At 50.4% G+C, this 12,511-nt stretch overlaps 1 protein-coding gene across 1 annotated transcript; it reads left to right on the top strand.

Moving 5' to 3' along the window:
* The first annotated feature begins 4,322 nt into the window (after positions 1–4,322).
* Positions 4,323–9,672, top strand: LOC129386897 (uncharacterized). The gene is made up of 3 exons (XM_055075308.2): positions 4,323–4,915; positions 6,267–6,759; positions 9,328–9,672. Exons 1-3 carry the CDS (start codon positions 4,568–4,570, stop codon positions 9,582–9,584), a joined length of 1,098 nt encoding a protein of 365 aa, XP_054931283.2. The 5' UTR covers positions 4,323–4,567; the 3' UTR covers positions 9,585–9,672.
* Positions 9,673–12,511: the final 2,839 nt, after the last annotated feature.

Below are 12,511 nucleotides of genomic sequence, written 5' to 3'. Positions count from 1 at the left end.
CATGGGTTTTACTCGTTATTCTTCCCTTGCAGCACGTCCGAAAAGCACGCTTACAGCAGTGATGTTGCGACGTAGTCGGGTCTTAACGTAGCACCTAGTTATGCGCGCTATTTGCAAGAGCCGTGACGGTGCCGGTAAAACTGGCTTTTCACCCGTTTAAAGCGTCAAGCACGCGAAGCTGCGATAAGGAACAGGTGTAGGATTCGCACGTGCGCCTTTGTGTGTGCCCGTGTAAAAGTGCAACACAAATGCGAAGCGTCGTTTCAGTTCTCTACCGAAGCATTTGTCTACTGCCTACTGCCAGGTTCTTGGCCCCTCCTGCGTTCACGTGTATACGTCCAGGCCGGAACTTGGGAGCAGAAGCAGTATGACTGCGCACCGCGCTCCCCAACAACAGTATTGCAGAGCTCCTGCGTCGTTCCGTCGTAACTGGCTCACCGATGATGGTGATCATCCCATACGATGGCAGTTACTAAGAAGCGTACAAATAAACAACGAATATCCTAAGCGTGGTTGCTTCATAGTGCAATGTGTCGTCGAGCGCCAGCACAGCCGGCCAGGCTGGTAGCCTCGCGGTGGTCGGCATTTTGCGTGTCCGTCAGTGAACAAAAATTATCCTCATCAGGAATGGCTCGTATCTCCTTAGGCGAGCAGAAAAATGGAATGGCTCATCCCCCTCGTAATGCAGATGTTATACACTCACTCGGCAAAGTGAACCGCACAGTGCGTACATTCATTGGTATCGCGCACACAGCGTATACACAGAACAGGGTATGTTTCAATACCGAACAAGCTCAAAACGTGCATGTATCGTCTTCAGCAATGGCTCATACCCCCGCAAGCAAGTTAAAAAAGAAACTGAAGGACGCTTAAGCTTCGCCTTTCAAAGTGGAACACGATAGCATTTAAAGATCCCCGACTGCTTCTCACGCTTCCCGGCGACTGCCGCTTATAATATAACCGTAATGTTTAGCTGGAAACGCTGGCGGTTAACGCTATGCACGAATGCGAGCTTTCTGAGGCGCGCCGCTCCTACTAAGGCTGACCTTAAACGGCAGCTGGAAAAATGGGGTAATACCTTTGCAACATGATAGAACATTACGTACACAAGTATTGACTTTCGCACTGTCGTCTTGAATAAGACTGCCTCAGTGCCTTGAAGGCCTCCTTATCCAGGAAGTGCACCATTCGCGCGGCTTGTCGCAGTCAACTTGGACCTATTTTCATCACCCGAGCTCAATAACAACCTGGAGAAAAAGGGTTTGCGTGGGTTTGCGTTTGAGTTTCCGCGTAGCAGAATTATCTTTTCGCGTATGTTCGAATTACGTTCCGACGCTATCGTGCGTTGGAGGTTGCGTGTAAGTCGTGCTTTACGAATTTTTATTACGCACGTTGTACTTTGAGAACACCAACACTCTTTCACATCGACGTGGGAATGTGCAGAACACGGAGAAGAACGCCAAACAAACGGCACGTGTACCGACCGAGCGGGTGCCGCTGCGAGACACGGGGCTTTCCTGCGAGACACGAGGCTCATCGACACCTGGTGACACACCCCTGATCTCAACTCGAAGGAGGATCAGGCGGAACAATTGCCGGCTATGTATGCCAGGCTAACCCCGCTTGCTTCAACATCACCACCACCACCACCACCACCACCGGGTGCCGCTGCTGTCTAGCCCGGCCCTAGCTGGAAGATCGGCCACGACTGATCCAACGAGCTGAAGGCCCCAAGGCCCCTGCCAGTGGGGCCTTGGAATGAGGCGCAACGTGGAGGGCCTGAATGGATCGGGACGATTTTTATCGCACGGACATCGTCGTCGCCGACGCCGGCGCCTGACTTTCTGCGACATGGGGTACTTTGCCTTAAAGTGCGATGACTCATACCCCCGTGAGTAAGAAAAGAATGCAATGCCTCGTATCCCCGTAAGGCAGAGACCACGAGCGCTCAGCAAAGTGAAGCGAACGGTGCATGCGTTCATTGAAATCGCCCGAACAACACACGGAACAGCGCACGTTTCAATAAAGAACAAGCCCAAAACAAGCATCTGAACCATCAAAAGTTTGGCCAGTTTAGCATACGATAAAGCGGATGAAGGCGACAGCCAGCGCGCTCACGAGACATTCATTAAATTACTTTGACATTCTCATTCGAATGCGCTATTACTTATTATTACTTGTTTCCTCCCACCAAAGTTCGTAGGTTCTAGTGCCTGAATCAACAATATGTTGATTAACTGCGCCTTATTTAACACTAAAGGCCGTGCGTTCGATTCTCAATTTTTGTGCCATTGAATTTCCCGGACGGTCAAATTTTCGACCCATGAGCCATCTAAGGCTTACGCCTTAATAAAGCATTGCATATTTCTCTCGGCAGTTGTAGTGGTGGTCTTGCGACAGCTTCGGTGGACATCCGCTTTCGCAGGATGGCGAGGCGCTTTTTTAGGCATGCAGTTATCCCAGAACAGCATTCTGGATGCTGAATCGCGTCAAATGACGCAAATATTGGCCAATGCGGATATGAAAAAAAAAAAAAAATAACCCGTGTTGTAGCTGATATCGACTTGTTCGTACATCAATTTGCACCGACTGTAGACGGCTTTTCTGCCCTACGCGGAAACCGCAAGGGTGGATGGATATAGAAATTAATTCACAGTATCCAGCAGTATATGTATTATGCCAGTACTGCTGTTGTAGCTGGAAAGCTTGGCTGGACAAAATTCGTCTCGTAAGTAATACCGGATACCGGTAGAACCAGCAATATGCCGATATCCAGCAGTACCCTGTCAAAAAAAAAAAAAAAAAGACAGCCCTCGCACGACTTCTATCCGATGATCTCATGGGAACATATTGGGATCCTATTTAATAACCTGAATGACCCCATATATCATATTGGACACCCCATCGAAGAAAAAAAAAATGAGACCAAGTCAAGCTACTGACTGTATATTGCTAATTCCCTTGCTTTTTATACGCCTAATTTAACCACCCGATTCATGGCGAATCCAGCGCGGTGGGTATCCGCCACAGTTACTCAGTTCACCAACAATTTTCTTTCTGGGATCCTTCCCAAATGTTGGGAAAATAAAAACTGATTATGATTTCGCGGTAACCCATAACCCTACATACACTAGATACGGGACTACTGTCCGTATGATGTCTTTATATAGCGTACCCAACATGTGCACGTGGAACAATTAGATACGAGGCATACGGAACTTTTCGATGCAATTAACATTTTTAGCGCACTTAAGGCACTTTCCGATTTCTGTTTATCAAATGGTTGTCTCACCAGCTTGGGTCACCGGGCAGTCTATCGTCTAATGGGTAGAGCATTGGGCTAGCGTGCTGAGAGAACCGGGCTCGAAACCAACCGACAGACGAACTCGGGTCACTGGACTATGTCTCAATGAACACCCGATGAGAGAGGAACTCTGGCTGAATGCTTAACGTACGTTAAGTACGTTAACTTAAGTATAGTTAAGTCATACGTTAAGTATGAGGAACGGTCTCATACTTAACGCGTCTCCGCGCCGGCAATGCGGTGAGGCGCTTCGCTGCTCCAACGCCAATCGCATGAACGTCGACATTTATCCTGAGTTGAGTACTGCTGGAATTTTTCGATAGTGTATGATGCTAATAATACCAGAAACGCAAACGCTGAAAAACGTAGACATATAAATAGTATAGACCATATATACATGTTTCTTTCTTCCACAGGGACATTGCGCACGGCTTATGCGCAGAAAAATGACTAGCAAGATGGCATCACATAAATGCATGCAGTCCTGTTTAGATGTGCTACTCCTGTGGACGCGAGGAAACCATCGAGCACCTATTGCGTATCTGCCCCCACTACGATGTACAACGCCCCTCTCTGCAGGCAACTTTGCACCGAATGGACTCAAGACCATTCAGCGAGTCAAAGATACTCTGACCGTGGCCACACCCGTCACTGGCACGAAAAGCGATTCGTGCACTAGTACAATACTTGAAATGCACCGGTTTAAGAGACTGTTTATAGTGTCCCTGTGTACGGTGTCCCTCCCACACGCACTCTGTGCTTACACCCTCCCTTTTCCCCCTCTTTCCATTCCCCTTTCTCCCACCCCTAGTGTAGGGTAGCAAACCAGGTGCTCGTTTGGTTGACCTCCCTGCCTTCCCTGTCCTTGCGCTCTCTCTCTCTCTCTCTCTCTCTCTCTCTCTCTCTCAGTAACAGCAGAGCACCAGAGCCACAGCTCCGAAAACCGCCTCAGGAGAGTGTTGCAGGCCGAGAGCGGTGTCCCAAAGGGGACGACGACGAAGTGAAGCGAACGGCGCTTCGAAAACGTGCAGCGCGTGCACCGATGACGCACCCAGATTGGAACAAGATTCGCTGAAGGTCGGACGGCGGATCCGAGGTTCCTTTCCACGGACGCCCCGGGCAGCAGATCCGCAGCGGTAGTCGAGAAGCAGACCCCCCGCGTGCTTTCTCCGAGACCGCGCAGCCGGACATCCTGCCGCCGGGTCCTCGCGCAAGACCAAGCAAGAAGCGTCGTAACGCGCAAGTTCTCCCCCAGGCCCGACCATGCAGAACCAGGTGGGCGCCCAGCAGGGCGGAGCAACGCCTGCGGGCTCGCCTACGCCTTCACCCGGAAACGTGTCGTTCGGCCGCTCCCCTTCCACCACTGTCATCGTGAACCTGAGCCGGGAGAAGTTGAACCGGGGCGGGGCCCGGCCGATCTTTCCGTCGGTCAGCGCGCTGCCGGCGCTGCAGAACATGCAGCGCATGCAGCAGGGCATGCTCGGCATGGGGCAGCAGCAGCAGCAGCAGCAGCCGAACCTAGCCCAGCTGCAGCAGGCCGCTCTGCTTCAGCAGGCCGGCGGTCTCGGCGGGCAGCAGGCCTCCCTGGGCGCCTTGCTTTCGGGTTTGCAGGTAACTTTTCAACCGCACGACGGTTCTTAGCTGCCCCAGTTGGTTCATACATTTCCGCAATTAAGCCGATACTTTTTTTCTCTTTTGATGTAGTTCTGCAATGTGTGTTCTTCTTTCGTGCATCGTCCCCCCTCTCCCAAACAAAAACTGTCCGCAGAGTTCAGGAAAATGTCAGCTGGGTTGACCTGAAATTTGCGCACGAAGCCAGCAGACAGCAGAGCATGCAGAAAGGGCAGAGGAAATGAGCTTATAAAAACTCAGGGCCCTGCCACTCTGTGAAGGATGACCAGCGAAGCTGTGTATGTGGGCCCCTTAATGACGAACTGGCGCCTCCGCCGCGGGTCGGCCCGGCATTGCACCATCTTCGGGATCGGCCCACGTATGAAAAATTTTTTGTCGAAGCGCGGACGCGATCCGCCAGATCCTAGCCATAGACATCTTCGCTGTAATTGTACTCGTCCAATAATTCTCATACGCCCGTCGCGGTGGCTACGTGGCCATGACGTTCTGCCGCCGAGGTCGCCTTTTAAGCCCACGTAGCAAGCCAGCCGGGAGACAGCGCTTTGAGAAAAGGATTCGGCTTAGCCTCGGTAAAGGCAACTCCTCATGTCAAAACGTTAGCTCCAGGCTGAGGCTTTCTTTGTCCGGCTAGTATTAGTTCATCTCCATCTGCTTGAGAACCCTTTGCCTTGTTCGAACTTTTAAGCCAAGAAGTTTGAAGTTAATTCTAACAAAGAAATATAAGTTTTCACCAAGAGTGACGTGAACTCAAGGAAAAAAAAAACAAACTGACTAAGCTATACTGCCCATCGCCTTTACCTGTTTGTGGTACGGGCGCCCTGTTATAATCCGAGCATACTTTTTAACAACCCTTTCCGGGAAGCGCTGGGTGAGGTCGTTTAATGGTGGTGACCCTGTGGGTTTGCGATGTGCAGTGTGATGGGAACTGAACTGTTGGGCCAATGACCGTATTTTGTACGCTGGAGAAATCGTGATTGGTTCCGAGTACTGTGCAATGTGTATCTTAGTTGAAATCAACAAAAAGAAATGGGCATGGGCAGGAGACGTAATGAGGAGGGAAGATAACCGATGGTCATTAAGAGTGACGGAATGGATTCCAAGGGAAGGAAAGCGTAGCAGAGGGCGGCAGAAAGTTAGGTGGGCGGATGAGGTTAAGAAGTTTGCAGGGACAACATGGCCACGATTAGTACATGACCGGGGTAGTTGGAGAAGTATGGGAGAGGCCTTTGCCCTGCAGTGGGCATAATCAGGCTGATGATGATGATGACTGTGCAATGGTGCGTCGTTCGTCTGATGCCTACCGTTTTTATTCTTGAATTTGCCACGGCAGGGATCGCTGGGTGGCCTACAGGGCTTACAAGGGCTCCAGCAACCCATGAGCGGCATGCAACAGAGCTCACCTACTCTCATGGGACAAGCCACGATAGGAATGCCTCCCGGAAACATGTCCCTAGGCCTCAATCTCGGCATGGGAATGCAACAGGGGCAGCAGCAACAGCAGCAGCAGTACAACAACCTCCTGGCGCAGCAACAGGCAGCCGCCAACCTGCTGGGAACTCAGCGGTCCAGTTTGCTGGGCGGGCAGCAGTCCAACGTGCTCGGTCAGCAGTCCAGCTTGCTGGCCGCTCTGCAGAATCAGCAGCAGAACCGCATGCTGGCACAGCAGGGCTCGGGCCAGCTGCTGGGCATGGGTCAGCTGGGCGGTTCCAGCCAGATGGGAATGATGAACACGCTTACAGGATCGGTATCGTCCAACCCGCAATTGGGACTGCTCAGCGCCAGCCTCATGTCCAACAGCCCTCAAATTTCGCAGCAAAAGTCACGTGAGTACACACTGTGCAGTATTTGTTGCGCGGGAGTACAGGCCGATAACGGTGTCCGGGACCTTGTCTGTGCGTTGACGTTGATTAGGCATAAGAGAGAACGGAAATGAGCATGGAGGAAGGAAGGAATTTGTAGAGATCATTCGAAGCCAAACGTATGGGCCCAACACGCGATCACGTCAGAGCGCGGGGTGGGTTTTAGTGTTTCCACTCTGCACGCAGAACTCCGACACGGCATCCGAATAAGTGCGCATCGATTAAAGACTACCAGGAACTAAACACTCCCTGGCAATATGCCCAGTCTTGGAGGTCACGTGTTGGGCCGATTCCGCGAGCGAAAAAGCGAAGGGAAGGGATTCACGGAGAGTTGACTTGCAGTGGCCGTCTCTGCGTGACGCGGTGCTCTGTCCTATTGTTTATTTCCTTTCTGCATGCACCTCATTGGTCCAGGGTGCTCCGCAGCGACGAGTTTAGTAACTCGCGATACCATTAGACTTGTTGCGACTGTGCCCACACAGAGAGCGCTGCTGAGAACCAATCTAGCCACTTTCACATAGCTAAACACGCAGTTACGTTTTTTCCAGCTTGCACATTTGGATTGACTAATGCGATCGCATCACAAATTCGTCAAAGTACCGAGAAAGGTGGACTGTGTCTCCATTTGCGGACCTATATGCTGGGGAGCAACACATAATTGTTACATATTTGGAGAAGTGAAATATTTATGCTATTTGCGAAATTGTTTAGGCGTACAAATGCAGGACGCACTTAAGTTGTTCAGCCTACAGGTATCTGCACCACGTGAGCGAAGAAGCATCGCATAACTCATTTCCAGTATCAAGTAAGAAGCGGGACTTATCAATATAATTACTCAACCTTGCTTACGCGCTATTCGTGCCACCGGCATTAACTCGCGACGTTAAAGACGCAGCGAAGATAATGAAACGCCATGCAAGAACACTTTTGCTTGCTCGTAATAGTGAGTCCATTGACAACTGCCGCTCACGAATTCAACTGTGTTATGGACTCGTGCGTGAAACTCGCTGTCGAGGCTGTCTTAGCGCGATTTTGAAGTCATTACCGAAAGAACGTATTAGGAAAGTAAATAGCTCGAGACTACGGCCCCCGGAGCTGTGTTTCTCCTCACCTTGTGAGGGGAAACGCAGTCCCGGAAATCCGCAAGGTAAGGCGCGTGTACATGAAGTGTGCTGTCGCCGAGAAACGTCTTTTACCTAACGTACTCCCATGTCAGAATGAAGGCTGGTTGCAGGGTGTGCATTGAGCTAGGGGACGGGACGAAGGAGACACAACACGCCGCTGTAATATAGACTGAAGCCTTACTTTGGTATGCGTCTCAATAAGCATTGACAACAGTGTAACAGAAAACGAGGGAGGGGCAGAAAGACAGATGCGTTTTTGCCTTTAAGCGTGCGGCGTGGGCTGGAATTATGCACTAACACACTGCCAGCAAAGGCGCTGGCTGTTGCCAAGGCAACACAGGGAGGAAGACGGCGCTCAGGACAAAGGCAGGCAACGCACGCAAAACCCCGTGTCTGTATTTCTAATTGTTTCGATCGTACTATATCCTTAGTATATTTTATTTTTGGAAGGTATTGGCCGTTACGTTATTTATTTACATTGTTGTATTACAATGTGTTGAGTGTACAATTACGTGATCATTACTTCTTGCGTGATATCGCTGGGTACCAGGCCATGTTGGGATATTGGGTAACGAAGCAGCGGAGAGATGCGCATCAATGGCAGCGTACAAAAGCATTCAAAATACAGCGCTTCCATATAAAGACAGTGTCAATGCGATTCGGAAGGCCTTGACGTCAAAATGGCAACGCGATTGGGACGAGCGTTGTAATTGGCGATGGAAATCATGCAGTCACCAGCAACGGTTCTACGAGGTGATCTTGTGTCGTATTCGAATTGGACACACACATCTGACGCACAATTTCCTTCTCCGAAAAGAAAACCCGACAACTTGCGAAAAATGCAATGAAGCTCTTACAGTCATGCACATCCTAATAACATGTTCACACATCGACACAATGAGACTGAGACGGAGGTTTTTACACAGCCTGTATAATTTGCACACTCCATTACACCCTGCCCTATTACTAGCAGATGACCCCCTAGTGCCATTTGCCAACCTGCTCGACTATTTAGAAAAAAAAAAAAACTGGTTATTTACACCAACTATAATGTAATGCAGGTTTACCTGCTCTAACGTTTTATTTTGTCTTGTGACTGGCGCAGCATGGCCTTAGTTGCCTTTGTGCCATTAAACCCAAACTAACAATATCGCTTGACTCGAGGGTTTCCTCAGGAACCGAAATGAGGGGTGTGTGAAAATTTCCAGGAGAGGTGGGGGGGGGGGGGGGGCGTCGAGCAGGAGCGGTAGTCACGTTCTTCATTTGTGTCCTTGAATGTGTCGCGTAGCACTAGCACCACTTATGGCTCCAAATCTCCGTGACAAAAATTACGTAATGCAATGTTAACTTTACGTGATTAACCTAGCCACCTTTGCTCAACCGTTTTTCCCTTCGGTTCTTCACGCAGAGGGCACCTTCAACGCTCTCATGCCGGCATCCCGCGCGTCGAAGCCCTTGCTCCAGGCCATGGAGACCCTGCAGGGTGGCGCGCCGGGCCTCCAGGGCATTTCGGGTCCGCCCGCGCTAGCCGGCACGCCGGCGCCCATCGTCATGTCGCAGCCCATCACCAACGCCGGGCTGGCCCCGCAGATGCAGCACCTGCTGCTCAAGGGCCTGCCCGGTTACACCTCCACCCTGGTCCTCATCCTGGTGCCCCAAGATTAGCGAAGCGATCCGCCGTCCGCCGCGCGCTAACCCCACCTTCCTGCAGAACCGGCGGCAATAAATTCTCGCTCGAAGTTTCCGCGACCTATGCTGTCTTTACCTACATGCGTTTACGCCGCGGCTTCTAACTCGACCCGACAGGGGCGGGTCGAGTGAGAAGTTTGGGCTCGGACCCACCCGATTCGACTCGACAGCGTTCACACGAACGTCGTACCTGAAGGGTAGAGATTGTTTCCAATAGCCTGCGTCCGGTTAAAGGCCGCGAACCAGCAACCTGATCTGGCCGCGTTTACACGCGCGCAAATCGATCGGGTTGAGCCAGACCGTGCGGTCTTGCTGGCCGAGCCCGGCTCGACACCTTCGCTCAGCGTGAGCGACTACGCGAGCGCGACAGACAAACCTGAGCGAGCTCGATCGTTCTTTCTTTCCGGTTCCTGTAAATGCCCTGCATAGTCAATTGAAAAAAATTTACTCGCCATTCCGGCCTTGCGAAAGAGGATGTCCAGCGACGATGATGATGAAAAACTTTACTTATCCCTCTTTAAAGGGAAGGGGGCAATGGAATAGAGGGTGGGGGGAGGAACTACTTGAAGTAGGCCTCCTTTATCCTCTCAGCCCACTCCAGGATGGCCTCCTGAAGATCGGACCTGGAGCTGCGCGTTAGAGTAATGGTAGCGATCCTATTTTAGAGTAATTGTAGTAACGGAAGTAACTAATGGCAGCACGCCGCCGCCCATAGCGGTGCTCCAAGAACATCGAAATCAGTTGCTAAGCTGGTTATCTTATATAGGAAAGGCTAGGGACGTCACTCCCCACGCCGCAACCTGTCGTCGCCGCAGCAGCTTGCGCGACAATAATCTTTACGGGTAAACGTACGCGGGGAGCGCTGCTTGGTTCGCATTGTTATCAGGAGAGCCTTATCATCTCTAATCGAGCGTTTTACTGGTACAATATACGCACAATTATAACCTTAGAGTGTCCGTTATCATCAATTACGTGCTTCGGGTGCTTGCCTTGAGCTTGTTCTTTTTTGAAACGTATACTGTTCTGTATGCTGTATGCGTGATTCCGAAGAATGTATGCACTGTTCACTTCACATTGCTGAGTGCTTGTAGCCTCTGCCTTATAGGGGTACGAGCTATAGCATGTTTGCTTGCTTACGGGGGTATGAACCATTGCTCTGCAGCTGTGCACTGCCGCTCGGATCGGTCCACCATTGTTTTATGTCGACGTTACGCGACGAAGAAATCCCGGGTTCCTGGCCATAGATAGCTTCGCTGTGAAATCTATAGCGTGTCAAAAACGCTACTATGAGCTTTGCGCGGTATATTAACAGCGCTTAAACCCGTATGCCAAGGTATCAATCTCTGCGCATCAAAAACCTTTGGAATTGCGGAATTACGAACAAAAGCGGACTGCTGGTATTTCCTTTTGCGACAATAATTCGTTGTAATTTATTATCGAAGGCTTTCCCACCCTGTAGTTGGGTATGCTTACGCAAGGACTAGGCACAAAGTCACAACGTCGTTCGGAGGCTGGTATTGCACAATCAGGGAATTTCTTTCGATTTATTCTATTCGTTATTACTGTTATTCCCCCTTTCCTCTCATTGTGCTACCGCACGCTCCTTGGCGAATCTCCCACTGTGGTAGATTCGCTATTATGATGATGCCTGGGATCATCATCATCATCGTCATCATCACCACCACCACCACCACCACCACCACCACCACCATCATCATCATCATCATCATCATCATCATCATCATCATCATCATAATTTATCATCCGCCACTCACGAGTACGACCGGCTAAACCCAGTGATAACCAGCCCTCCTCCTCCGGTTATCTACATTTTATCTGCGCTATGTCGGCCCCACCGATACCCTTTCCACTTCTGCGCGCTCCTCGCCTCTTGTCAGCCAATTAGATAGGAAATTAGATAGGAATTAGAAAGGAATTAGGGCTACCCAACAGGGTAGTCGAGCTTATTCGCTTTGAAAGCAAATAAAGGGGACCTCCTAGAAACGAGGAGAACGTTTGATAGGGCGATTAAAACGACGCTTCGGGTCACCACTCGATGCTTGCATCGGCGGTTATACGTAAGTTTGACGTCAGGAGATTATAATAAAAACTGATTGAAATAGTTTTCAACGCTGTAGGGCCCCAGGACACGCATTCTCAAAACTTTACGTTTGAGAGAGAACTTTGCCATTGGCTGTCCAGCATCAGGATTGGCTGGAATTTGCTCTAACTAACGATTTCAGCGCAAGACCTTTTCGTGAAGGGGGGGCCTTGTACGTAAGTACTGTTTGCCCAATGAGCGGCCGTATTCGCTGATATGGCCCATTTTACGATTAGCTGGAAAAATCTCTCAGGAACAGTCGTATCTTCAGAACGTTCTTGGGATGGGAAACCGTTGTAGTTTTACGTTGTAGGGCTCCAAGGCCCGCATTCACAAAGCTTTTCGTTCGCAAGTGAGCTTTGCCACTGGCTGTCCAGAATCAGGATTGGCTGGAATTTACCCTAACGAACAATCCCTGCGTAAGACCATATTGTGAATACGGGTCTTTGCACGTAAGTGCTGCTTGCCCAGGGGGCCAGCCGCCTTCGCTAATATGTCCAGTTTTAAGATTAGCTGGAAAAAAGCCCCTATGAACAGTTTTAGCGTAAGAACTTTCTTGCGGTGTGAAAACGTGCCCCCGAAACGGGTAATCGCAGGTGGCACTCGGGTAAGAGAAGTTTTGCGAATACTGACCCAGTTTTTAAAGAATGTAGCGTCCTACCATGGCGTTATTATTATTATTTTTTTGAGGGGGTTGGGGAGGGGAGGCTAGGGAATTACGCCACAAATTGTGACTCTAACAGCGGCATAAAAAGTACTGTTTGCGTTAGCATCGTTTTACTGGCCAGCCAGCCACCGTGGG

The sequence above is a fragment of the Dermacentor andersoni genome, chromosome 11, assembly GCF_023375885.2.
Source record: "Dermacentor andersoni chromosome 11, qqDerAnde1_hic_scaffold, whole genome shotgun sequence".
Lineage (NCBI taxonomy): Eukaryota > Metazoa > Arthropoda > Arachnida > Ixodida > Ixodidae > Dermacentor > Dermacentor andersoni.
The sequence above is the reverse complement of the archived record's forward strand: the minus strand, read 5'-3'. Positions and strand labels throughout refer to the sequence as shown.